Raw genomic sequence first — 26,608 nt, forward strand, 5'->3', positions numbered from 1 at the left:
AGTTATATGCTCATTCTGAGTTCTGTTGCAACTTTTAGCATTCAGATAAGTAAAATGCATGTTTTGCAGTTATTTCCTAACTCTCTGCTTTATCTTCTTCCTACTTAAAGCTACATTGGAAGGTAGTGTGCTTCCTATTCATCCTTCATATGTATTGTCAGCCTCCCGCTCTGCAATATTAGCATTCTTATCAGCATTATGTCTTTTTTTGGGATTGGCTGCTTTGCCATTACGACTCCTCTCTGTGCGATGTGGATTCCCGTTGGCTTGTGCCTCTTGGTAAACAATTCCTTTAGGCTTCTTTTTCTTGTCATCACTGGTAACGCTGCTTCCCTTATCATCGATTTTTTTGTTCACCTGGATTTCATCTGACACCTGAGAGAACCATTCTGAGATTCTGTTCTCACTATTCATACTTGACTTTAGAAAACTGCTTGAATGATCTTTCTTGGTTTTACTCCCTGAACCAACTTTAGTATCACCTTTTGATTCCATACCTTCCTTCCACAGAACTGGGTTAAATGATTTAAACTTTGCCATATTTTCATCTGATCCAGTTCTAATGTCTAAGCCTAGACTTTGGCCTTTTTCTTTAAAGAGTTTTAGCAGCTCCGCCTCCCCAGGTCTCTCTTTCTGCTTGCCTTCTCTTTCATTTCTGAACATTACTTTTCCTCTTGTACTTCCAACTATATTTTTCTCTTGAAGATCATTGTTTCCAAACTTAGTGTTTGCAGCGAGTATGGCATTATCAACATTTTTAGGTTTTTCAAAATCAACAACAGATTTTGCTCCAAATTTGGTGTTCGCAGCAAGTGTGACACCTGCCGCAGCATCTTCAGTTTTTTTGAAATCAGAACCAGAGTTTGTTCTTACCTCAGTGCCATTTGTGTTACGCTTCTGGGTGTCCATATCCATACCTCTGCTGTTTGTGGAAAATTTGTAGCTCACCTGTTTGCCAGGATTTTCATCTGCTGTATTATTCTGTTGAAATTCCTGTTGAGATCTTTTCAGTATACGTGGTTCTCCAGATATTTTTCTGCTAGCAGCAGCATTTTCAGTTTCTCTTCCATCTTCACCATTTGTTGAGTTTTCTACGTCTGCAGTTTTGAAGTAGTTATGCAGTTGCCCACCATTCTCTTTGTTGGTGCTGACTGTTTCATCCCTCCCAATACTAATCTTGTTGGTTGGATTCATAGGGGAATTTGGATATCTAAAATTGAAATTCCCATCTCTAACTGGTAATTGAAGATTACTCTTTAGATTCTCAAATTCAGCTTCCTTCAAGCTCAACACTTTGGCCAGAAATGATCCTTGATTATTTTGTTCATCTTCATGCTTTTCTCTCTCTTTCATCAGGTCGATTTCTTTTTGCTTTTCTCCTAATGCCGACTCAATTGCTTTGTGTTCCTCTTTCAAGGAAGATATTGTGGATTGCATTTCCCTGATCTTGCCATTGAGCTCCGACTTCTGGTTTCGGAGGTTATATAACTCTGAGTTTAACTCTTCTGATTTCTGTTTAGCTTTTTTGCTAAAATCTCTTTCCGTCTATAACACAGAACTTGTGATTATTAGTATAAAAATAAAAAAACGCAACCAGGTAGTGATTGTTTGTATTGTGCTCATATACTTGCTATGCTTTTATTAGTTATATTTTTGCTATATGGTAGAAAACTTTAGAAATGAATAGAAGCCCTTCACGAAGGAAAATTGGGAAAGAGGGCGTCGGGAGAGTTAATCAGGAATGTATACTGTATTCCCCTTTAAGAAGAGAATAGCTTCAAACTTTACAATTACTGACACAGCTTAGTGGTTTAGTGGTGATTGACAGAATGCTAATAAGAGCATAATGCATCACGAAGAAGTATGATCTTGGAAAAACATACTATGAGTCACATTTAATCAAATCTTTATTGGTCGTTATTTGTGTAGTAGTGATCCACCGATGTCTTTATTTATAAATTTTAAAATTGTCGAGTGAATTTAGTTTAATTATAACACTTTTATATATTTAAACACTTGTCACACATATTTATGTTTATCCTCTTCATTTTTAAATATGTTTTGACAGTCTAATTGTTAAAAACTTACATTAACAATCTAATAAAAATATATTAATCCAAATGTATCTGTAAACCTTGAAATCTATGATTTTAGATAAAATATAGTTTTAGAAAAAAGTGGAAAGCACAAGAGAGTGGGTACCTGCAACTGGAGATGAAGAGAATGAAGCTGTAGGTCTCTGTCTTTGATAACAAGATGAAAATCTCTTCTCTCCTTGTGTTTGTGGATGGCTATCACTCCCAAAAGCAAAGCCCCAAATGCCACAAAAAGCAGCAGCATCAACCCATATGGCCAGCCTGCTCTCCCACTTCCACTGACATTCACTGTACTGTGTCCCTTGAGTCCTCCCACTCCCATTTCTTACTAGACTATTTTTCTTGTAGACTTGGGAAAGAAGCATGAAAGATGAAACACAGTGTGATTAGCACTAGCACTAGGAATATGTAATGATATCTCATGTTACATATGATGTTCCTTTATCTGGTGAATCACAGCTTCAGTGTTGCTCTAAGTTTAATCATCCAAAATATGCCATTGAACTGCCTCTCATTTTTACGTGTCATTGGATTATTGTTGACGCAAAAATGGGCAATGAATTCTTTTTACACGTATTGAAATCAACTTATGAAATATTTATAGCCCTCTGTTTTGTTTGAATTTTATTTTCAAACATATATTTTACTAACGATGTGTTTTTTATACTCATAACCCATAATTTTGTTGACAAGTGGTAAATAAATTATTCAAAAAACATATATTTTTACCAACTTAAACTTTTAATCCCAAACTTAAACAGGCTCAAATGCATGACTTATATTATGATTTATAAACACCAACAATCGAGTAAATTACGACACATAATAATTTTGTTTTCATTAATTTAGAAGATATATAATCCATTTAGATTACAGTAATGGCACAAAACTCATCACATCACGGGCTCACCTAACCATTCATTATTTCGTTTTCACATTAATTGTTTTTGGTGTTGGTCAATTTCACAATATTACATTGTGGGTGTTTGGCAACCCATATTAAGCCGGACTTCTCGGCTTATAAGTTATAAGCACTTATTCGTACCGTTTGTGTAAAAAGTCAAGAAGCACTTATAAAAAGCTAGGAATGCTAGCTTTTGTTTCAGGACTTCTACTTATTTTCCAAACACTTTAATCATTTATAAGTCTTATCTTGCTTCTAACTTCTGCTCCACTTATTTATTTTAAGCAATAAGCACTTATTTTAAGCTCACCCAAACGGCCCCTTAGCCTCCGGTTTTATTTCTTGTTTACATCGTCTGTGGGGGGCTTTGCTGGCCCCGTAGTCTCGGCTTAAAACTGGTATCACAATGTAATTATCGAGATCAAACTAAAAAAATACAAAACAGTTATAATTCGAAATGACCCGTTAGAAGTTGCATTTGCACATATTTCAAGTACTTTTCATTTACTATAAATTAGTGTACTAACATATCTTGTCACACTGTATTCATTCGAAATTTTCTATCTAATACACTCGTGTTATACGATACGGTTAGAATACCGGCCTAAATACGAAATTTTTTTAAACACCCATTTAAAACATTTAGTGCTCGTTTGGTTGTCTCTCCAATACCTACGAATTTCAACTTCCTAGGAAGTAACTATAAATGAAGTTGTTTGGTTGACAAAAGTAAGGGAAGAGCAACTTCCATAGAAGTATGAATACCCATGATTTGTAGGAAGTTATTAACCCACCCCACCCTTGTTCATTGGAAATTCTCATGATTTTAAATTCCACTGTAACAACCAAACAATTTTTTTCACTTCCTATATATTTTAATTACCGGGAAATTACTACTTACCATAGGAAGTTAATTCCCGGATGCAACCAAACAAGCATTTAGAATAGCATGATAGAATCTGTTAAAATGTCGTAGAAAAACGTGCAAGTAAATTGATAGGAACATGGCTACATTCAAATACGTTTTTTTCTTTCGTCATGTCCACGTAAGGATGTGACATTTATCTGTAATACGTGGAATTCGGGGTGTGGAATCGATTGCGCACGTATTTGGATAAGCCCAGGCCACGAGATACAAGTAAGAATCGACAATCCCCGCCCATCGCAAAAATAATTGGAGGTCCTACATAAAATACTCCCTCCTTCCCATTTTAATTGTCCACTTTGCTCAAATCACACATATTAAGAAAAATTAAATATGATATGTTGTTAATCATTGTTATGCATTAATTATACAAAAACACTACTAAATTTTCATTCATTTTGTTAAAAGTCAACATAGTTTGCATTGTAAATCATGAAAATTGTACATGCTAATAAATGTTAACATTGAAACTTGTATAAAATTGTATTGGACAAAGAAGTAGGACAAATAATATGGGAAATTTTTTCTTTGCAAAGTGGACTATTAAAATGGGAAGGAGGGAGTATTATGACAATACAAATTATTATATTATATAGCCGATCTTGTTGTTGGTGCACATATATAAAAGAAAAAGTGATTTTTTTTTTGACACCTGTTCTAATAATTCTCGGGGGGAGCCAAAATCGAACCCGGGTGTCCCGGGACAACAGAGGATAAGCCCACCACTGGGCTATCCAATCGTGCTCAAGAAAAAGTGATTAGTTCACAATCTTTTGCAATAAAAAGGGTTTGGAGAAAGTTTAGACGCAGGTGATCTTGGTTCACCTCTTGCTCGTGCAGGCCTTGCTTGTAGACTAAACGATATTTTTCTTAGTAGATTTAGCGTCACGCGTGTTTAAAAAATATCAATTGTTAGCATGATAATTTATAATGGGAGCTAGTCCCTGGCATATGTATGTCAGGGAGAGCTTACACAGCACACAAGTTTACAGTCGTTGGATGCATATCCAGCGGTCAAGATTATAACATAGGGTTTAGCGTTTTTTTAACACTGTCCAGTGCTAGACCGGGTGATTTTCCCCGTCCAGCAGTTAAAAAAGGGGACATATTAAACTTTTGTTATAATTCTGACCGCTGCATATTCATCCAACGGTCAGAAAGCTGTAGGTTGGATAAACGGTGCGTGGCATAAGTTAATAACAATATACAGAGTTATTAGTTTGGTGAAAAACTCGGAAATTATAATAATAAATTTTATAATATTCTATTGTCTATAATTTCTAATTTCTGATAAAAAAATGGTCTCCATGAGACTCGAACTTAAACGAAAGGATCAAATTAGGGCAACTCCAACCCAACATCAAAACACCATTTTGGTGTCAAATTTGGTGTCAAATTCACTCCAACCCAGCACCAAATTGGTGTAAAGTTGACACCAAATGAATTGGTTGACACCAAATTTGGTATCAAGTATTAATTTGGTGCAACTTTTACATCAAATTTGGAGTTTTCCAAAATACCTGCTATACCTTCACATATGTTAATGAAAACAAAATTATTCCATCTATGTCCCATTAAAGTTGTTTTATGTTATATTATTTATTCTTTATTCATAATTGTTTTAAATTTTCTTTCTTTACTATTTTACTCAAGTTTTTTATTTATTTCCAAATATCAATAAATTTATATTCTTATATAGAAGATATGTTTTTTAAATAGATTTGATTAAAAATAAAATACACAATGATTAAAATTACCTCACATATGTATACCCTCACATATGTATTATCATGCACAACTTGATAGTTGAGGATGAACGAGACTTGAATTTGCATGTACATGATTACGTGGAAACATCTTCTGCTGCTGTCGAAATGGAAAGAAATGGAGATGACGAATTTTAAGATTTTCTTAGTAGATATCGACAAATTAAAGATAAGGAAGCTCATTTTGAACTTCGCAACGCCTTGATCGAGCACATATGGGAAGAGCATCGGAATTCATATAATTAAGTTGTCCTCTTAAATTTATTAATGAATTTATAATTATTTTAGGTCCTTGTTTATTGAACATGTTAAAATTTAAGTACAAATTCAATAATGATATAAATAACTTAAAAAGAGAGAATATTCCATTTAATGTGTAAAAGATTCTTTTTGGTGTAGGATATGGTGTTGATGGGTTGGAGTGAAATTTTGATTTGGTGTAGTTTTCACACCAAATTAGTGTATTTTTCACACCAAAATGGTGTTATGGGTTGGAGATGGTCTTACGGCCCAAAACCATGTGCAAGGAAGAAGTAGTTTATGTAAGGAGCATGGAGGTATGAGCACGTGGAAGTAATATATTATTGTGGGACGTCTATCTGGCTAAGCTGGTTAGATGATAACAGGAATACATAGATTATTACTTAAAACAGTTTAATCCATCTCTCTTTATGTTATCCTCTCTAGTTCTTTATGAAACACAACACAGCTGAAGAAGTAAAGCAATTTTCAGACATCAATGGCTTTCTCCCCAGACACCAAGGTTTCTATTACTTTCCTGCTTCTCAACACTTTGATTATTCTCACTTCAATACATTTTTATGTGTGTCTATCTTCTTGATTTTACACAATCTTTGTCAAATTATGTTACCTCTTATCTGCACACACACACAAATGCTTAGGTATGGTGCTGAAGATTTTATTCTTACAAGATATATATTGGTATAATCGCGAGATCGATGATTTCCAAGTTGAAACTTAATTATGTTAACTTGCAGTTTTGTAGGCATTTGTAATTGAGATTGTAGGATCTGCATAACTGTGTTAAATGAATTGCCTTTGATGATCATTCTTGAAATTACTAGAAGACATGGTATCTTGACTACAGTTGATGTTCATAAATTGGCTAAACAAAGATCATTCATTTAAAGATTTATCATCTGAGAAATAGCAAAAAAGTTTTCTGAAGAATTAAGCTAGGAAGATATGTTATTGCTTTGCTTGATATATTTAGTTTTCTGGTTTGTTGGTAAAAAGGACAACAAGAAGAACATAAATCAAACCATGCTGCTATGCTGCAAACTCTACATATCTGAGTCACGGAACAAAGAAGCTCTGGACTCGATTGAACGAGCAGCTAAGCTCCAACCAGAAACTGTCATTGTAAAGAAGTTTGAAGATGGTGCTTACAACCGAGTGAGGTACACTATGGTTTCGTATGTTGCTCATGATAGCACAGGTTGCCCCATCTACAGCCCCCTGCATCAAACTGTTGTAGCCATGGCTGAAGCTGCATTTGCTGCTATAAATCTGGAGTTACACACGGGTGCACACCCTCGGCTTGGCGTTGTTGATGACATTATATTCCATCCACTTGGTCGGGCTTCTTTGGATGAAGCGGCTTGGCTTGCTAAAACTGTGGCAGCAGATTTTGGGAACCGCTTTCAAGGTGTATACATATATTCAACTAGTGAAGAATTTATATTTTGAACGGATGAGCATAATGTCTTGATTTATATGGTATTTTGTTTTAAAGGTGAGTGATGTCTTCTAGTTTTATGTGTACAGTGCCAGTGTTTCTGTATGATGCTGCACACCCCACTGGCAAGGAATTGGCCATTATCAGGCGTGAACAAGGTTATTTTCGGCCTAATGTGACAGGCACCCACTGGTCAGGATGGATCAAACCTGCAAATTATCCTGAGAGGCCTGATGAAGGGCCAAGCACCATCTCTGGAGCCAGAGGAGTAACTGTCATTGGTGCAAGTCCATGGATAGCAGCATATAATGTGCCAATATTGTCCACTGATTCCTCAGTTACTCGACGTATTGCACAAAAGGTAAGTGGCCGAGGTGGGGGGCTTCCAACCGTTCAAACAATAGGCTTGGTCCACGGAGAGGACACGACTGAGATCGCTTGTCTCTTGTTAGATTTTAATAAAGTCGGAGCAGATCGTGTCCAGAATCGAGTTGAGATGCTAGCAAGCCAAGAGGGGTTGGGGGTGGAGCAAGGGTATTTTACTGATCTTTCACCAGAGATGGTTACTGAAATATATGTCAAATCCATCTCTGCTAATTCAAATTGACTCGATGACTTTGTTTGGACATCTGATGACTTGCCCTATTCCCTGCACTGATCAGATTATAAATAAAAGATTTGCTATGTGTAAAAAGACTTATTATGTGAGGTAGTTTGGTTTATTTATTAGGCAAAGGTACTTGGTTTAGAAGCAGATTCAAGATTTCACTTTAAATGGAAATATTGTACAATTTTTTTTGAAGTAACAAAAACAGTTCAATTGAACTCAAACGTTCTACAATTTACAAATTAGCACATATTACGCTATGAATACAACAATGTACAATTGCCTGTTTTCTAGCTGTTGAGTTATAGAAGCAGTTGCTTCAAGGAAAATTCAACAGCATCCCAAACAGGGCCGTAAAGCCTTTCATAGGCATCATATGAGATCCTTCTAATCACAAATCTACTCATTTCAGTCAAGTTTTACACGTCTTGCTTCGGTATCCTTCAGATAACAACTTTTCAGTTAATTCTTGCAACCTCCTGGCTCCAGGGCCAGGCCTGAACACTGAATCATCACCTCGCAAAGAGCAGGGATCCTGTCCATCTGTTGTATTCCCTATGCACCATGCTCCTGGTGCAAACCGATTCACACGCTGTAGCAGCTCTTTATCAATCCTGTCTAATGCCGAATCATCCTTGGCAAACTTCCTAGCAAATGGAGCACTACTATTTACCATATCACTGAAGTCTTTTATTGTCAAGGACTTGGGATGCTGTTTTGGAGGACTGTCCCAAGCAATATAGTGAAGATCATGGCTTATTGCAGTGTTACGAAATTCCTCATTGTTGCAGATAACAGTGTGAAAGTAGCCTTCTGGAGAGGACACAAAGTTCGTATAGTACATTAGGACTGTCCGTGGAAGATTATCCCATCCCCATATACAGTATTCAACAAAAGAACGACTGAGTATCACCCATGCTGAACCTGCATTAGTAATAGACCGACAAAAAAGTGCATTAAAAACACAGTTGATAAGGTATTTTAACATATAAATGATCAGGGCTTTGCGGACTGAAAAGCATCAAAACGTACTACAATAACTTGGAACAACATGACACTGATCCAGAGAGATTTTCTTTTTCTAGTGGCCGGATTTAAGAAGAGACTAAAGAATTGTACACGTGAAAGTGACCACTTAACCCCCAGAAAGACAAAATTATGTTTCCCTGGAGAAAGTCTTAAACATCACCATCCTAACAGAGAGTAAACAAAACTTCCAAACCATTAAACAGCAAACTGTAAACTTCATGTGTCAGTCTTTAGAATCACCACTAAAAGCACAAGTGACCACAACCCACGGGCATCCACAAATAATCTGTAAATTGTGTGTTAACTTACCAGTGAATAACTTAAAAGTAGTCGGGAGGGATCTGCGCTGGGAAGTCCAAGTAAGGTCAGATTTCTTAGACATATAAAGACCAGGATCAACAATGATCGGCTTTGCCCTATGGTTTCTGCAAGCCAATGATCATAGGATGCGTTAATTTACTTTGTCTGTAGAAAACATGTTGAAGTTGCAAAGTTGAATGTATACTTACAGTTTCCACCCAGAAATCTGTGTATGCTCGATGAAATTGAGATTTCTGGATATATTAGTGAATACATGAAGCATATCTGCAGCCAGAAAACAAATTCAGGAAGGACATCAAAAAAAATGAATGTTTAACCTCAATCCTTAGAAACAATTGTTAAATTAGTGGGCCAACCTCAAGCATTTAAAATAATTGCTATATTAGTAGACGACATATAAAATGTATAAAATTTAGAAGCAAGTACGAAAATTAATGTATATCATTAGCACTTTTTTCTTCTATCCTTCTTGCAGGTCTTTTCTAAAAGTGAGCAAGATCACAACCGCTAGTGTCCCCCATTACAATCAAAATAATGGAATCTATTCTAATTTACCTTTGCAAGCTAGTTATAGCAGGTAAATTATCCGATGCAGGCTGTAATTTAATGGAATAAGTAAATCTGCCGTTCAGCAACCAGAAAATAACCTAATTTTAAAAAATATCTACTAGAAAAGTTACAGAGGGAAACAAAACTCTTTTTGTGGTCTTTTATGTGTATGGAAATATACACAACTTAATTCACTAACAAAAAAAAAAAAGTAACAAATCGAAAAAAATGAATTCATCCTTTCTATTTTATATCAAAGCATTTCGAAATACATAAATTTTTTTATTCCGGGCTCTGAGTAGTCAGTTAAATGTTTTAAAAATAGAAGATATTTTGATATAATGATAGAAAATAATATTCATTATTTAAATAAAGCGGTTCTTTCAGGCAGTCATGGATTCATCGAAAGGGGGATACTTGCTTCGAATTTAACCAAATGGAATAAGTATATCTGCCGTTCATCAACCAGAAAATAACTTAATTTTGAAAAATATCTACTGGAAAAGTTACAGAGGAGAATACCTGCTGCGAAAATATATTCTAGGAGAATAATTTTTGGGTCAGTGTTTTCCTCCACTAAAAAAGGGGAAGTTATTTTTTATGAAACCATAAAAGTTTCCAATCGAAGTTTGCTCCTCTAGAGCATAGTTTATTTTCCGCAAACCAAAAAACACAGGAAGATTATCTCTTAAGAATAAACAAACACGATGAAGTTTTCTGCAAAACATATGAAGCCTTAGATTCCAAATAATTGTTTTGGTCTGCACTCGAAAGTGCTCATCATATCAACTTCTTCTAGGCTATGACTTAACACTAATCTCTATTTATGGATTTTCATGTAGCTAGGATGTCTGAAGTACCTTTTTACTATCCATAGTAATCATAGTAATATATTTGCAAATTACAGAGCAAACTAGATTGGTTTAAAAACCATTTTTCCGAAATTCCCTTTAGAATGCTTGACCTTTAAGCATTTTAATTCTCTTAAAAGAAAATATTGGTGAAATGTTAATTGGAATACCTCTAACTCTTAGAGTCTTAGTTAAGGCAGGAACAAAGAAAGAGCAGTCAATCCTAATTTGCCAACAGAGCAAATTTATTTAAGAGCTAGCAATTCCGTCCCGGTAACAAGTACAAATTTAATTAGTCCTACACATTAGATATGCATATTTAAAGTCCCCTACACTTGTTCTATAATCACTGGGAATGCAGAAACACATAGATTTCTCACTCTGTTCGGAACCATTCGCTTGATTAGTTGGAACATGGAGAAAAACTGACTAAACAACAACAATAGCAACAGTGTAGATCATTGATCACCGCAAGATATTTTCATATTTTGACAGTACAATGCAGTAGCTACCTAAGACTTCCAGCCTCTCATGCGCCACAACCTAACTTCAATCATCATTGCACCTATTTATAGTTCTGTGTTTACTGGCACATTCTCCTATAGAGCATCATCGTTTATAGAACTCAAGCATTTTGCCCTAGTAATATTTTTCTTTCTTTATTTTTTCCCCTATTGATGGAGCTCTAGTAGTCTTGTGTTAAAAATGATAATAGACATCACATGAATTGACAATATACTCCATACACTAGCAAGCTTATTTATTAACTACAATTACATTTAAGTGAAGCGGCATCTCTTAGAAAAGCCATTTAATCTTTCATAAATCTGTACCTACTACACATAATCCCAAAGTTTAATCTTCTAACTATATGCCAGATGTATCCACCATTGCTATTTATCTTATAAGCTAAACCAAAATACTTCCTCTTGAGAATCTAGATAAGCAGAAAACATGAAACAGAATTTATTGACACACTAGCACGCATTGTAAAGTTTATGAAATAATAAAGCAAGTAAAAAACTGACCATCTTGAGTCACAAGAGGATAATCTGAAGGGCTGAGGTTTATAAACCAATCCCAATTCGCACTCTCCCTCAACAAAATTGCAATTGCTTGAAGGGTAGTAGCAATCATTGTAGGCCCTTTATATGTTACCAGATTTGACTGTGCCATCACCCGTACATTCCCCACTTCTTGGAATGTCAAATCATTTTTTATCGACATTGTCAGATCCAGCCTTTCGCGTGGAGGGGCCTCGAGATCCATGTGCAAAATATACTGGTTTCTAGGATGATAAACAGCTTGCAGGGTTCTCATCATTCTTTGACTATCCCCTTTTGTGCCCGAAATAAGATAAGCAAATCTAGGTGCTTCTTTCTTTGAAGACCTATTATCATCAACTGATATCTTCAAATCAGATTCTACAAAATATCCACTTGAATCCGACGATCTTGCAAATGAAATTATGTCAAATTGAAGTGGATCCCGACCAAAGGAAGACGAATACATCCCGAATACAGCAGCCATAAACAGAGTAATCCAAACAAGTAAACTTGCAAGAAATGGAATAATCCACCTTCTATCATTAAATATCCTTCCATAGTGGTAATTACCAAATTTCCTCCCATTCCCTAGCTGATCCTTCATCGCAGATTAAGATCAACTATGTCAAAACAAAAAGTACCCAACTTTTTTTTCCCGACAACTCAGAAGAGCACAGAACTAAAGCAAACCCATGATTCCCCCCAGCAAGAAGAACACAAGCCAAAGCTCAGAGCTTGCAGATAGAATCAAATCTCCCTTCTTCAATATTTGAATAAAGATGTAACCTTTCCAAGAAAAGGGAACACCCAATCTTCAAAACTGAGTTAGAAAAAAGGAAGGCCAACTTATTACAAAGAAAATACAAACAGTGAGGGCCCACTTGATTTTGTGGAACAACACTGATAACAAAAGAACAGAATCACAAAGGCTCACAAGATGAGATAGAATCTTGTAAGCAAAGAAATAAACAGTTGAGACCTAATCATCCAGTAACACAATAAATCAGTTTCGCAGCAAACTACTTTTCAATAGTACACAGATCTAATCACAACAAATTCATAAATACACATGGAGGGAGATGTACAAAAAAGATTCTGAGATATAAATACATATTAGATACAAAAAAAAAAAAAAAAAAGATTTTAGCTTTAACTCTAACTTACCTATACTTAACACAGATTCTGGGTTATTACATTTGATGGGCCAGACAAGAAACTGATTAAATTTATAATCCTAGGCTTAATTAAGAAAAAAAAACACATCTTTATGCTCCACCTTAAAGTGTATGCATAGAAGTTGAGAAAGGGTCTTACTTGAACAGAAGTTGTAGATGAAGCTTGAAAAGATGAGTAGTCAGCTGAGATTGTAGTGAATAGTGATCAGACAAGGGTTGCTTAAATCATGGGGTTGTATATATACAAATTCCTTAAAGACTCCAACTTTATATTTTTATATATGCATAAGCATGTAAGTAAAATCTTGGCAGTAAAAGCAGGTAATAAAATAAAATAAGATTCAGACCACTTGTAGACGCTGAGATTTAAGCACGCGTGTGGGGCGTAAGAAGGGACGAACCAAAAAAAAATATGAAAGGGCAAAAATATTTTATACAAAAAATATATTCAGACAACCTAGATTTTATTCACAAGTTTATGAATTTGTATTTTATATATATTTGAAGGGACCATCAAGATTTGTTAATTTATGAGAACCGAATGAACTTTATAATTATTTTATATGCTCAAAATTGAATAAATACAAGTTTTTGGAGAAATTTTTGAAGAGACCAAATAATTATATAATCAATTTTTATACTAAAAATAGAATTAATTTAAGTTATCAGTGAAATTTTGGAGGACCGGCCACCCCCATGCCCTCCTCCATTCCCGGGCGTAAGAATTCTTGATGTACTTCCTCGTCTCCCTCATAATTTTTGACACTGTTTTTTAAAATTATTTAGATTATAAATTTTTAATATATTTTAAGTTTTCTTCTGAATAAAAACTTGATATTTAAATTTTTATTAAAAATAATTTTTTAAAAATTGTAATAAATTATATTTTATAAGAAGTTCAAAATGTGTGCTAATAAATATAAACGACCCAGAGAGACAAGAGAGAGAGTATTATTTAAAATTGGTAGTATTTAGAATTATATCAAAAATTAGTTTATAATTTTTTAAACAAAAATATAGTATTTAAAATTATATCAAAAATTAGTTTACCTCTCGCTATAAGTTAGAAAAAGAAACTCCTATAATATTTTAGTAATTTTTAAAATCACTTTTTTATTAATTTTTAAAATCACTTCATTACTCCTTTCATCATTTACTAAAAAAAATTCTCTTCTTCCATAATAATTTTAATCTATATTTTGGTATATAATATTGTGAATAGTCTCTCTATTATGTACTCTTTTTTCGTATGTAATATTTTTAGAGATGGAAAAGATTCTGAATAATAAAATACTCTTTATGTCCCTCTCATTTCTTTACTTTTTTTTACACTGATCGACAAGCATTTTAAGGCACATATAAAACATAGTTGTATAACTTATTTTTAAAAAATTTCTTTTTTGTATAAAATATAAACATCAAATTTTTATTCAGAAGAAAAAAAAATTCAAAATAATTTATCAAACTACGTTTATAAGAGTATTAGAATGCGTGCCGAGCCGCCATATATCACTCCATGTAAACAAATGATGGTGACAGAGGGAGTATAAAATAAGTATTAAGTATAATAAATATTATTGAGAATGACGCTATCTATATACTCCTTCCGTTTCATATAATACATGTCCACTTTTGAATAAATTACAGATATTAAGAAAAACCAACTTCTGTAGAAATCTTTCATTTATTATTATATTTATTGCATTGACCAAATATAATATGTGACATATATTTGATCTAGGAAATATAATTTAGTAAGGTGTGGTATAAAACCCATCTTGGAAATACAAATATTGACTACACTCCATTGAAAGTTGAAATGGACGAGTAATTTAAAACAATTTTTTGTATGTAATATGAAACAGAGAGAGTATGTGCTAAAATTTAACCTTTTTATATTATATGTCATTATTGAACTACGACTAAATTGGCTTAATCTGCTATTGATCTCTTATATGTTAATGATTTAAATTATATTTGTTTATAATTGATATTTATGTTGATAAGAGCAAGTCCAATATTTTCATAGCGTGTGAATTATAAATATAATTAAAAAATAATTTTTTAATGAAATAGTGAATTTTGACGACATCTAAATAGATTAACTCCAACATGTCTTATTATTGTTTCTAAAATAATAATATATTTAAATTATTATTGGAGAGAAATAAAGAAAAAGAAGAGTTGTTGAAATGGACAGGAAATAATTTTTTTGTAGAAATAATTTAAAACATATCTTATATAAGTTTTAGCGTTTGAGTCTTCACGGATAAATTGATCCTAAGTTTGGATTAGGCGGTTCTAAAACGTATACGATGCGTTTGCTTGATCCTTGCGTTGACGTATATAAATGCTCTTACTTTGTTTTTGTTTGTTAATTTTATTTTATTTAATTTACTAGTGTTCTGATCACTACACAGGTCAATATTGAAGTCTAATTTCAAATATTGATTTTTTTGTATATATCCATTCAATGAAAAATCTGTCCTTATATATAATAAATGTAATAAGAATAATTTAATTGTGTAGTATGATGCAGAATAAATATAAATTATTAGATCTTATTATTTGATGTACGTCTAAAATTATGTAATACTACCTCCGTCCCTATTTATCTGTCCACTTTTAACATTTTCACGCATATTAAGAAAATTTAAGTTTGATAAGAAACTTCTATCAATACCCTTATTTAATGCCTTAATTGTAGGAAAATACTAGTGGGATTACTCCATTATCAAATACAAATATGATGAATCAGTGAATAATAGTCATGATATTTATAGCTTGAAGAACAAAGTCAAAGACTTTTCAGGTTATTAAATGAAAATTTTTGCTTTGATTATATAAATGGACAGATAAATAGGGACAAGTTTTTACTTCCAAAATGGACGGATAAATAGGGACGGAGGGAGTAATAAAGAAAATTTTATATATTTATATATAAATTAATAATTATATTTTCAATGTTCTAAATCAAATATAAGTAGGTTTTATAATGGGGATACGACTTTTATTTTATTTTTATATTTTGACCAAATATAAAGAGGTTTTGGGTATATAGTATACTATTCTTATTATAAAATTCATAACTAGTTTTAGAATATGATTGTTATTATTAAATTCATATCTATTTTTAGAACATGATCTTATAATAAATTTCAAACTATTATTTCTACTTCTTTTTATTTTGTTATCTATTATATTTTTGCAAAAGTTTATAGATTAATATTCCCAACTAAAGACTAAGGATAGAAACAACAATCTTTGAGCACGATTGGATAACTCAAGTCCTTATCTTCTCTTCTGTTGTCGTGGGTTTGACAGAATTTTATTTTGTTATTTATTATACTTTTGCAAAGGTTTATAAATTAATAATCCTAACTAAAGACTAAGGATAGAAAGAACAGTCTTTATGGCAAAATCTATTAGGCCCGGTATGGTGTATAACTAATAAGGAATATTAATTTAATACCGATTATGATTTAAGCAGCAGCTCTTGATGGAAAAAAAAATTGCATGTTGATAATTAATACCCTACAAGTGTACCTTACAAAATAAATTCCTAGTGCCAACCTAAATAATAGACGGTGAATGTGTACTCTTTTTAGCTTACATGAGACAGGCACATCCAGTAAACCTAGAATACTGATAAAAACCTACCCTGACAAAGTCCTTGCATTTCCCATGTCAAAGGATTTTCCATGGATCCTATACTTTAGGCTCTCAGTCTATTTACAACTCCTTTGGTGTAATTATCACTCTCTTCACTTTTATACAATTGCTTTTTTGAGGTTTTTTCAGTTATATATATACATTTTAAAAATAATAAATTTTTATGATATAAAAGGTGTAAAATTGTTATTGTTATATATTTTTGTGCATGTCTATGATAGTCCATGAAAATCCATCACAAAGCTAAAAAAATGTTGATAGTGTGTGGTCAAAATATATACTACAAAATCTAATAAAATTTGGACTGCATTCACCGTTTTTTTAAACTACACTCCCTTTATACATTAAACATTAGTTATTTCATGTTTTATCTATTCAACCCATTTTTCTAATTTTTATGAGCTAAATTATATTTTTGATCAACCTCGTGTCATGCACCCCCACACATGATACAACTTGAAGACTAATTTTTGTGGACCGTTTATATTTTTGATTAATCTGGTGGCATGCACACCCAGGCAACTTCAAGTGACCTAGGGAGTACATCTATGGGGTATATTTTAATATTTCTTCCGTTTCAAATTATATGTCAACTTTCAAAAATCACATATTTTAAGAAAAATGCATTTTGAGAAAAAAGATGTGTATTAAGTCATTAATTGAACTTAATATGTGATATATGATTTATCTTGGAAAGATAAATTTGAAATATGTGAAGGAGAGTTGATTTTGAAAATATAAATTTATATTGAAAGTTGAAGTGGACAAATATTTTGAAACATTTTTTTTCCGCTAAGGTGGACATGTATTTTGAAATGGAGAGAGTATAATATTATATGTATCTCGTCTTTTTATAAAAATTTTCATTAATTGATACATATTTTAGATATTATCTTATTTAAAATTATTTAAAATAATTTATAAAATATATTTTATAAATTTTTTAAAATACGTAGGCCAACATTGTGAGGATAGAAAGACTACATCACGATACATTGTACTACCTCCGTCCCTATTTATCTGTCCACTTTTAACATTTTCACGCATATTAAGAAAATTTAAGTTTGATAAGAAACTTCTATCAATACCCTTATTTAATGCCTTAATTGTAGGAAAATACTAGTGGGATTACTCCATTATCAAATACAAATATGATGAATCAGTGAATAATAGTCATGATATTTATAGCTTGAAGAACAAAGTCAAAGACTTTTCAGGTTATTAAATGAAAATTTTTGCTTTGATTATATAAATGGACAGATAAATAGGGACAAGTTTTTACTTCCAAAATGGACGGATAAATAGGGACGGAGGGAGTACTTATTTCATTTGTATTTCATGCGTTTTTCCTAGAAACGTATCCCACCTACGTATGCATACATACATCACATAAATTAAAGTTAAACTTATACTACACAGATACTATGCATCAAAATTAATGCTTCCCGTATAAACAGCTGTAAATTCCAAAAAGAAAGCAGTAATAAACCAGTTCACATTCACAACACAAGCCCTCTTTTCTTTATCCACAGAAACCCTCGATTCACTCCCCTCCCTCTATATATTCTCCGTATATCATACTTCCCCCAGATCTCCACTCCTTCCAGACCTAAAGAGATTTCCTGGGTCTCTCTTCTCTCTCTCTCTCTCTCTCTCTCTCTCTATGTGTGTGTCTCTCTCTCGCTATCTCCCTCTCTAAGCTAAGCTGTGTATATATACTTAATCACATTTATGACTTAGCTACTGTTTATTTCCCAACTCAAACTTAGATATATACATAGCAACTTGTGTTAAATAGACTAGCCTCACTCTCACTTATATATCTGCTCATATTTAATTAATTCAGATCAAGTGGTTGATTTTTCTTGTTTATAACTTTCTAAATCTCGATATTATTATTATTATTATTGTTGTTGTTATTTTCTTGGATGAACAGGGAAAAATGGAGGGGAGTCCAAGAGAAAGTGTGACGAATGGCGCGTCGATGTTCAACGAGGAAGATACGAGAGAGATATATGGGCTGAGGGTTTGCGAGGATCATGTTGATGTGACTTGCGGATGCACTAGTCATCAATACGGTGATGCTGTTGGGACTCTTAGGGTTTTTCCTAATGGTGATCTTGAAATCAACTGTGAATGCACCCCTGGTTGTGACGAAGGTGGCCTTATTTATATTTTCTAATAATTCTTTTTATTGTTTCAATGCTTAATAGTAATACACACTTGCAAATTTGCATAGTTGCATGTAACATGTAATTGTTTATTTATCGCTTGAAAATATTATTTGTGGGTCTATGGATTGGTGCTTAAATACATTCAAGATGTATGTTGATTTGTCCAACTGAACTTCTTTAGTTTGTGTTCCTTTTTTTTCTATCATCTCTATAATGTATGTGAGCTGACTTGTATAGTTTTATGCTGTCACTTTTCTCTTATTTACGGTTTGGGTTTTGAGATATTTTCGCAATGTGCTTTTAACAGGGGCTACACTTTGATGTATATTTTTATTTTTACACATTTTCGTGGTTTTGTGAAACCAATGTCTATCTTGTGAATGTTTGTCATTTTTCTTGTTCATAAAAAGCAGTGTCTTCCATGATAAGATAGCTGAGCTGTTGGAATACATAATATTTCATGTGCATTTTTATTTGTTGTTGTCTATACATGGGTATAATATTCCATGTGCATTTTTATGATATTGCAGTGGCAGAATTAATTATGAGCAGGCTCTCCCCAAGAGGGGTAAGCCAAGATGAATTGTTAATCTGAGCCCTGAAGTAGCTTTTTCCTCTCCACATAAAATAAATCTGCTCTGTGTGCAACATGATAGGAATAATTGACCAGAGGAGATCTAAATTAGATTGTTTAATTTATAGAATATCTGAATAGGAAATTTACTGTTTATGGGCTTCTGTTTTTCATTGTTTGTTTTGCACACAAATTGTTCATCTCCTGAACTGTATTCTAAAAAGATTATTCTTAGTTGTTTGTATTGTACATAAGTTGCTGTTCTCCTGAAACTTAAGCCAACATTTTGCTACAATATATTTGAACTCGGAAAATTAAAGGAATGCTACATGCTTTTGTTTAATTTAACTTTTGCATTGTTGTAAACAGACAAGTTAACCCCAGCTGCATTTGAGAAGCATTCTGGAAGAGAAACTGCCAGAAAGTGGAAGAATAATGTTTGGGTCATATCTAATGGTGAGAAGGTCCCACTGGCAAAGACAGTACTTCTGAAGTACTACAATCAAACAACTAAATATGGCAATGGACGACCTCAAATCAGTCGCGGCCATCGTGATGAGTTTGTTACTTGTACTCAGTGTGGCAAGATGCGAAGGTTCCGACTCCGTAACAAAGAAGAATGTCGAGTTTACCATGATGCTTCGAGAGATGTAAACTGGAAATGTTCTAATTCACCAGATAAAAGGTATGCACTTTTTCTGCACGCACCAGTGTTACATAATATGTAAGTTTGACATGGTGCTACAAAGCCTTTCTAGAGCAATGAAGGAGATTATTACCAAAGTTTTACACTATCAATGATCAGCAGCTGAGGCATTTGTTAATGCTTTTGCCACATTCTGTACACAGCAGACTCATGCATGCCACCCTTTCTATAGTCTATAGCAATATTTTTGTACTTTCTCCTATATTTAACAACCTTTATTGTACATACTCTGTCATTTTTTAGACAAATGAATCACTCTTTTTAAATTTAGTTTGGTTGTGAACTTGTGGTCATTGCTTGGCTTAGATTTTATTATGTATGAATGCTAAAAACTTTAGCAGCATGTCTTTTTTTGGCCTGTTTTCAATATGATCGGTGTGTATTTGTGGCGTTGAGCATTTTTCTGTCTGATGCTAATGAGTTTAGAAAACATTCAGTCTTACCTGACTTTACCCGACAGACACTTGTGGTATTTCTGGTTGAGTTTAACTTTGGTAGGTCACTTCTGTATCACTCGAAGAATTTCCTGGTTAAAATTTACTTGGAAGTATTGTCGTTTAAGTTTTGCCTTAACAGGTCACTTTAATATAACTCAAAAGAATTTCAGTTAAATTTACCTGAAATTCATTAATTTTCTAGAGCTACTTTTTCCGCTAAATTTAAATGACTTTTCTGTTGCTTATAAAATTGTTCTGATGTCATACTCCTCTTTCCTAGGGTGTCATGTGGAGACGAGGAGGAACGAGCTAGTCGAAGAGTTTACCTTGGATGTTCCCGTTCTCAAACATGCGGAGGCTGTACATCCTGCGTATGTTTTGGATGTAAAACTTGTCGTTTTTCAGATTGTAGCTGCCAGACATGTAAGGATTTCACTATGAATGCCAAAAATTGAACTCCCCAACCTAGCCCTTTTCGTTGCAAACTAATTTGAGTTGCTGGTCTATTTTTCATCCTGGTACTAATTTCTAGGTGTCTTGGACAGAAAGCTTTTGACTATTTCATCATTTCCTTTGTTCAAACATTTTTACTACTTTAAAAACTAGCAAAGTTTCTATCTTTGTTGCTGTTATCCGTTAACTTGCAGTTTAACTGTCATATACTCTTCCTTGGTATTTGATCTGATGTCTAGCACTCGATTTATTAGGGACAGATATGAGTTGTGTTAACCTTGGTTGATTAATTGGACTCAAAGTGCTGAAATTAAATAAAGAATACCTGAACTTGCCATGGTGAAAAGTATTACAAGAGCCTACATGAATCACATGCACGTAGTGCTGTACTAATCCTAAACGAATAAAGTAAAGGCGTTTTGGAATTCACTCAAATTGAGCCGCTCTAGAATTTAAGAATGCAGGAAGCATGACTAAGCACACAAGAATTTAAGAATGTGGGAAGCATGACTAACCTTCGATCCTGGAAGTGTCAACCAAAATTGCTAATATTATATCATTTAAAGTAGTGGTATTTTATTTTTTATTTTTTAGATAATGTTTTAGCATAATTTTTACAAAATTTATGCAAATATTTGTGACTCAAAGGCCAAAGCTGTCAATATATTCAAATAAATATAATTATAAATAATATGAAAGTATATGTCTTCAATATAAATTTATGTCTCTTTTTTGTTGGGAGGTTGAGACGATGAAGGCACTTTTTGATGAAAATGAATGTCTAAACTATACTATGAACGTCATACATCATCTTGAAAGCTAAACTTCAGTATAACATCAAACTAAAATATTCAGCCAAAGCCTGTGAAAAGGATGACAACAAAAGTTTAAAGTGTAAAAAATCTATACTAAGAAAATTAGGAAGCGCCAACTAACTGACTCCATGAATCACTATTATAAAGCAGCCATTGTTCTCGCAGCTTCACGTTTCATCTCTGCAGCTTTGCCACTACCTCGAAAATACATATAGACTTGCTGCACCAGTAATTAACACAAAGAGATATATGTTAGAAAAAAAAATAATAATAGTCCACAATATAGAGACGAGACATAAACAAAACAAAGCAACCCAAACATCAAGAACGTGAACCTGAATAACCCAAATGCTTATCAGTGACTCCACGGCAAAAAATGCACATCCCACGATATAAAACACCTGCAATTACTTGAAGGATTATCATCCTCATTCGTATTTCAATCTCCAACATAGCTGAAGAAAGAAAGAGAATAGTGACATATACTTAACCCACTTATCATCAATTACTTTTCTTAATTCGTTTCTTTTATCCCGAACCAAAATAAATATTCAAAGAGATGAACAATATATATAAGTAAGAACTACCACGATATGATGTAGATATTAAGGAATTATGCAATAAATGTATAAGCTATAACAGCCAAATATTGTCATACATTAACTTACCCCAACCACCAAATTTTCATTAAACATCTCAAGTGCTGGCAAAATTCCTCTGCGAAAAAGAACAAAGAAATATTTTTAGGCATATATTGTAAATATGTAATACAAAAAAATTTTAAAAAAATGTCACCGACAAAAAATTTCTCAGGAAATTGCTTTCGTGTTTAACTGATTAGTAAAGGTCAATGAATACCACCACGGTGACAATTATGATTCCAACTTAAAGTTTGAAATATATACTTGATATGATAAAAGAAAACTTACGTGAGTGATTTCCCGTCAAAAAAAATTGGAGGAGCAATTGTAGCCAAACAACAGAACCCAATATGAAACTGTGCAGTAAAACATGATAAGCAAGGCCTTAAAAAAACGTGACTTGGAAACTAAGAACAGAGAAGTGCTTACTATGTAAGCAAAGAAGAAAATCCCAAACTTTAGAGCACTCTCAGTCCTGTCATAAACATTAACAAAAGAGCATATAATTGAATATCATGCAGTATTCATTGATGAAGATAATTATATTTTCTCACAATCTTGATTTTAGATTAGTATGAACAGTCCCAATTTAAAAAATGTATATTCATAATATTTGAAATTGTTACTCATCAGCTTAATGATGATTGATGAGAAGAATTTCACTGAGAAAACATGTTAGTTAGGTATTTCAAATTCCACACGTATAATATATCCTTATCACTTGACAAGCTGAAGTTGCGTAGTCATCACATTAGCAAAGTTATAACATGTACGATAATAATAGCTACCATCAAACTTATAATATATATTGTATTAATTCTCCATACCTCATAGCACGATAAAGAGGTCGATACCAAAACACATAAGACCCAGGAACTCCCGATATGATATAGATAATGGCAAGTAACCAGATTTTTACACCTGAGACAGTAATAAGTTGGAAATAGTATTCATTATAGTGGTGTATCACTAGCAGAGTTCAAGATCAAATAAAGTGATACCTGCCACATTGATCCATGCAAGAGTAACCGCAATAAAATTCCATACAAGACACAAGATTAAACCTGCATGTATTACATATATACACCATCAACTTACGGAATATTTACAACAAATTTAATAAGAAATATATGCATTAGTTATTAAAAAGAGAGGAGGCAAGAGATGCATGAAGATTTAGATATTTCATAAGATATCACCTTCAGACGCAGATGTTTTAGACCCAAGATATAATGCTCACTCATATTTAATCTTCTCATTTATAACTTATAAACTCGTCTTTAGGTATATTAAAATCTAACAACTATGAGAAATGACAACATAATTTGATACTCGAACCGATCAACATACTACTTAATAACTTTAATATATACTCACTTCGTCTCTCTCATATTTTTACAGTTTTTTTCACTGCTCGACACGCATTTTAAGGCTCTTATAGAACATAGTTTTGTAATTTACTTTTGAGATTTTCTTTTTGTGTATATAAATTCAAATATCAAACTTTTATTCAAAAAAAAGAAGTTACGGAACTATATTTTCTAGGAATATTAGAATGTGTGTCAAACTCTCGTCCCCCGAGATAACCTACTTAGGGGGACATAGGGAGTACAAGTAAAAGTATTAAAAAATGATTTTCTTTTAAATTTGTCGGCATCGTACTAATATCATCCGTTCAAATTTCGAAGTAATATTCTCATATATTAAGTTTATATAGAGAAAGTCAAAATAAATACATATTATGAATTAAAATTTACACAACATATTGGATAATCCAATTATGGAATTTACCTAACCATGTTGTAAACGCAACATACTGCAGCTTCCGCAAATGAATCGGAATCTCATTTGCAATATCATGATGAATGATGGGAAATAATGGAGGCCAATTTTTTTCCTCAATGATAATTCCAGCTGAAAAAACAAAAATGAACAGGTAAAGTTTATAGCCAAGTTTTTCAACTTTCACAAATTGAGCAATAAACAATAAAACTACCTCTAGCTATAGCATCTTCCTTCCTCTTCAACTCCTGCATTGCGGAATATCAATATTATCAACATTATAATTGATACTATCTGAATCTACAAGTAAAGCACAATATCGCAAGCTAAAGTAATCAAGCACACTTGGCCCCTGGGCCATTGCTAAGATCTCCGGGAAAGAAATCTATAGAAAACACTACAATCACGACTTCAAATGAATATGCACTTTTTTAAAATATTAGATCTATCATACTATCAGTGGGTAGTATTTACAAAACACGCACTTGGGGTAAGATAATTAACTACTCTACTACTCCCTCTGTTTTGAACTATAAGTTGTTTGACTTTTTTCACACGTTTCTAAGTTCTTTGACTGCATAGTAGAAATCATTATTTTTAAAATTTTCTTTTTCTGAATAAAAATATATGATTGATATTATTATTCAGAAAAAGAAAATATCAAAGAAATAATTTTAAATATGCGGTCAAAAGACTTAGAATTACGTGCAAAAAAGTCAAACGACCTATATTTCAAAACGGAGGGAGTATAACTCATCTGAATGAAAATTTAGATCTTTAATTCATCTCTGGAATTAATTAAAAAGACTACACAAAGGTTCATTTCCTCCTTTACAGCAGAAATAAAAAAGGCACACCTGTTCCCTCTTATTCAGTTCATCTTCTTTTGCCTGAAGTTCCATCTCCCTTTTTCTCAAGTCCTGCATATCAAATTAGACTTTTGTTTATACAGAATAAAAGCATCTCAATGCTTTACTATATCACCGTTAAATTGAGGATTCTTAATATACCTTGGCACCATCCAGAGGAATATTAACTGTCGCGTCACTGTAAGTAGCACGTTCTGGAGGAAGTTGTCTTGGCCTTGAATTTGTCGACGAAGTTCTCTGCAATTTTCAGTGAAACATATAATTAACACCAGTCCTCTAAAATTTATAAATGTCGCACCCTTGTAGCTCAGTACTGTTGAGGAACAGGTATAACAAAGACGGACTCATTTAACGAGATGAACTGTGCCTGGAAACTAATCAGCTGATCACTTTCTAATCTTAGATATCAGCAATGGCTCTCAAATCCTTTTGATAGAACAAGATTTACCCAAGATCGATATTAATTCGAAACAACGTAGTAAACATTTATATCCATAAATGATCTACTCCTATTAATTAAATTGCAGCTTAATTAATTAATCTCCCTAATTCTTCAAAAGAACATCACAAAAATCGATCTCAGTTTATTTCTAAATTCATCCCCGCATTAATTATACTTTTCAAAACAATGAGGCCTACCGTTGTTACAATATAGATCACAATGTCGGTATATAAAAGATAAAATATTTAATAAATACGTGACAAGAATTGAGAGTTCTGAACGTTAATACCGCGAATGGGTTAACATCATCATCAGCTGCAAATGGATTAGTGTCTTCACCACCAGCCATGATTAAGAAAATATGTACATATACACGTGTGTGTGATCAGAGAACACCAAGAAAAAAGATGGGTTGATACATATATGTGACTGGATCGAGTATGAAGAAGAAACCAGCGATTAAGACATGCATGGAAGAGAAGGAAAACTCGAAATACGACACCGGTTTTAGGTAATGCTAGTACGTGAGGATAGTGAGAGAAATTTTTGGATAATTGAAGATCGTAATAATTAACTAATTATTAATATTCATGAATCATGATGCATATTTAAATTTTGAGATAGGTGAATTTATTTTAAACCATATTTGTAATTGATACAAATAAACTAGAAATCAGTTAGGGGTGTAAATGAGCCGAGCCCAGCCGAACTCTAGAGTGCTCGTGTATCGTTTATTAAAAAATTAGCGAACTCGAACTCGAGCTCGAGCTTGGATCGAACCAAAAATATTGTTTGAGAATCGACTCATTAAGGAATAACTCTGTTCACGAACAATTCGCGAACCGCTCACAAACATGTCTCACGAGCTGTCTCACGAGCTTTTGCTCACGAACCGCTCAGTAACTCACGCTCACGAACATGTCTCACGAATTTTTGTTCACCAACTGCTCATTAATTTTTTTCACGAACTTGTTTAATAAACTTTGCTAACGAGCTAGCTTATATTCATAAATTTATTTGCGAACTTGTTTGTTATTTAATTTAATAAAAAAAATAAATTAAAATTCTAACAATA

At 33.0% G+C, this 26,608-nt stretch overlaps 5 protein-coding genes across 7 annotated transcripts; 2 read left to right on the plus strand and 3 right to left on the minus strand.

The window, feature by feature from the left end:
• Window positions 1-20: 20 nt before the first annotated feature.
• On the minus strand, window positions 21-2,539 carry LOC108211171 (uncharacterized). The gene is made up of 2 exons (XM_017382694.2): window positions 2,203-2,539; window positions 21-1,545 (listed from the first exon to the last, which is right to left on the minus strand). The coding sequence occupies exons 1-2, from the start codon at window positions 2,416-2,418 to the stop codon at window positions 139-141; spliced, it is 1,623 nt and encodes a 540-aa protein (XP_017238183.1). The 5' UTR covers window positions 2,419-2,539; the 3' UTR covers window positions 21-138.
• A 3,732-nt stretch (window positions 2,540-6,271) lies between these two features.
• LOC108214669 (uncharacterized) lies at window positions 6,272-8,084 on the plus strand. Its single transcript, XM_017386799.2, has 3 exons — window positions 6,272-6,454; window positions 6,949-7,360; window positions 7,480-8,084. The coding sequence occupies exons 1-3, from the start codon at window positions 6,431-6,433 to the stop codon at window positions 7,995-7,997; spliced, it is 954 nt and encodes a 317-aa protein (XP_017242288.1). The 5' UTR covers window positions 6,272-6,430; the 3' UTR covers window positions 7,998-8,084.
• Window positions 8,085-8,210: 126 nt separating this feature from the next.
• LOC108214668 (beta-glucuronosyltransferase GlcAT14B) lies at window positions 8,211-13,263 on the minus strand. 3 transcript variants are annotated; one of them, XM_064090711.1, is made up of 6 exons: window positions 13,108-13,165; window positions 12,728-12,772; window positions 11,776-12,613; window positions 9,536-9,611; window positions 9,336-9,451; window positions 8,211-8,921 (listed from the first exon to the last, which is right to left on the minus strand). In XM_064090711.1, exons 3-6 carry the CDS (start codon window positions 12,395-12,397, stop codon window positions 8,410-8,412), a joined length of 1,326 nt encoding a protein of 441 aa, XP_063946781.1. In that variant the 5' UTR covers window positions 12,398-12,613; window positions 12,728-12,772; window positions 13,108-13,165; the 3' UTR covers window positions 8,211-8,409. The 3 variants fall into 3 exon arrangements, with proteins under 3 accessions (XP_063946781.1, XP_017242287.1, XP_063946782.1); XM_017386798.2 differs by lacking the exon at window positions 12,728-12,772 and having other exon boundaries at window positions 13,108-13,263; XM_064090712.1 differs by lacking the exons at window positions 12,728-12,772; window positions 13,108-13,165 and adding an exon at window positions 12,958-13,090.
• A 4,846-nt stretch (window positions 13,264-18,109) lies between these two features.
• LOC108214671 (protein ULTRAPETALA 1) lies at window positions 18,110-20,999 on the plus strand. Its single transcript, XM_017386800.2, has 4 exons — window positions 18,110-18,266; window positions 18,577-18,799; window positions 19,758-20,073; window positions 20,812-20,999. The coding sequence occupies exons 2-4, from the start codon at window positions 18,583-18,585 to the stop codon at window positions 20,984-20,986; spliced, it is 708 nt and encodes a 235-aa protein (XP_017242289.1). The 5' UTR covers window positions 18,110-18,266; window positions 18,577-18,582; the 3' UTR covers window positions 20,987-20,999.
• Window positions 21,000-21,812: 813 nt separating this feature from the next.
• LOC108214714 (secretory carrier-associated membrane protein 1) lies at window positions 21,813-26,541 on the minus strand. The gene is made up of 12 exons (XM_017386870.2): window positions 25,823-26,541; window positions 25,233-25,328; window positions 25,080-25,142; window positions 24,437-24,470; window positions 24,232-24,354; window positions 23,442-23,504; window positions 23,268-23,361; window positions 22,870-22,915; window positions 22,729-22,796; window positions 22,468-22,516; window positions 22,135-22,200; window positions 21,813-22,019 (listed from the first exon to the last, which is right to left on the minus strand). The coding sequence occupies exons 1-12, from the start codon at window positions 25,880-25,882 to the stop codon at window positions 21,939-21,941; spliced, it is 843 nt and encodes a 280-aa protein (XP_017242359.1). The 5' UTR covers window positions 25,883-26,541; the 3' UTR covers window positions 21,813-21,938.
• Between the last annotated feature and the right edge of the window lie 67 nt (window positions 26,542-26,608).

This window comes from Daucus carota, chromosome 3 (genome assembly GCF_001625215.2).
Source record: "Daucus carota subsp. sativus chromosome 3, DH1 v3.0, whole genome shotgun sequence".
Taxonomy (NCBI): domain Eukaryota; kingdom Viridiplantae; phylum Streptophyta; class Magnoliopsida; order Apiales; family Apiaceae; genus Daucus; species Daucus carota.

What these genes read in the sequence shown, in the direction of transcription:
- LOC108214669 (XM_017386799.2), top strand. Translation starts at nt 6,431, where the DNA reads ATGGCTTTCTCCCCAGACACCAAG. An exon ending in CTTTCTCCCCAGACACCAAG is followed by an intron (nt 6,455 to 6,948) that starts GTTTCTATTACT and finishes GTTGGTAAAAAG; the next exon opens with GACAACAAGAAGAACATAAA. An exon ending in TTTTGGGAACCGCTTTCAAG is followed by an intron (nt 7,361 to 7,479) that starts GTGTATACATAT and finishes TTATGTGTACAG; the next exon opens with TGCCAGTGTTTCTGTATGAT.
- LOC108214714 (XM_017386870.2), bottom strand. Translation starts at nt 25,882, where the DNA reads ATGGCTGGTGGTGAAGACACTAATCCATTTGCAGCTGATGATGATGTT. An exon ending in ATGATGTTAACCCATTCGCG is followed by an intron (nt 25,329 to 25,822) that starts GTATTAACGTTC and finishes TGAAAATTGCAG; the next exon opens with AGAACTTCGTCGACAAATTC. An exon ending in TGCATGGATCAATGTGGCAG is followed by an intron (nt 23,362 to 23,441) that starts GTATCACTTTAT and finishes TTACTGTCTCAG; the next exon opens with GTGTAAAAATCTGGTTACTT.
- LOC108214668 (XM_017386798.2), bottom strand. Translation starts at nt 12,397, where the DNA reads ATGAAGGATCAGCTAGGGAATGGGAGGAAATTTGGTAATTACCACTAT. An exon ending in TCCTCTTGTGACTCAAGATG is followed by an intron (nt 9,612 to 11,775) that starts GTCAGTTTTTTA and finishes TTCTGGCTGCAG; the next exon opens with ATATGCTTCATGTATTCACT. An exon ending in CAGATTTCTGGGTGGAAACT is followed by an intron (nt 9,452 to 9,535) that starts GTAAGTATACAT and finishes ATTGGCTTGCAG; the next exon opens with AAACCATAGGGCAAAGCCGA.
- LOC108211171 (XM_017382694.2), bottom strand. Translation starts at nt 2,418, where the DNA reads ATGGGAGTGGGAGGACTCAAGGGACACAGTACAGTGAATGTCAGTGGA. An exon ending in CTCTTCATCTCCAGTTGCAG is followed by an intron (nt 1,546 to 2,202) that starts GTACCCACTCTC and finishes TCTGTGTTATAG; the next exon opens with ACGGAAAGAGATTTTAGCAA.
- LOC108214671 (XM_017386800.2), top strand. Translation starts at nt 18,583, where the DNA reads ATGGAGGGGAGTCCAAGAGAAAGTGTGACGAATGGCGCGTCGATGTTC. An exon ending in CACCCCTGGTTGTGACGAAG is followed by an intron (nt 18,800 to 19,757) that starts GTGGCCTTATTT and finishes TGTTGTAAACAG; the next exon opens with ACAAGTTAACCCCAGCTGCA. An exon ending in TCTAATTCACCAGATAAAAG is followed by an intron (nt 20,074 to 20,811) that starts GTATGCACTTTT and finishes CCTCTTTCCTAG; the next exon opens with GGTGTCATGTGGAGACGAGG.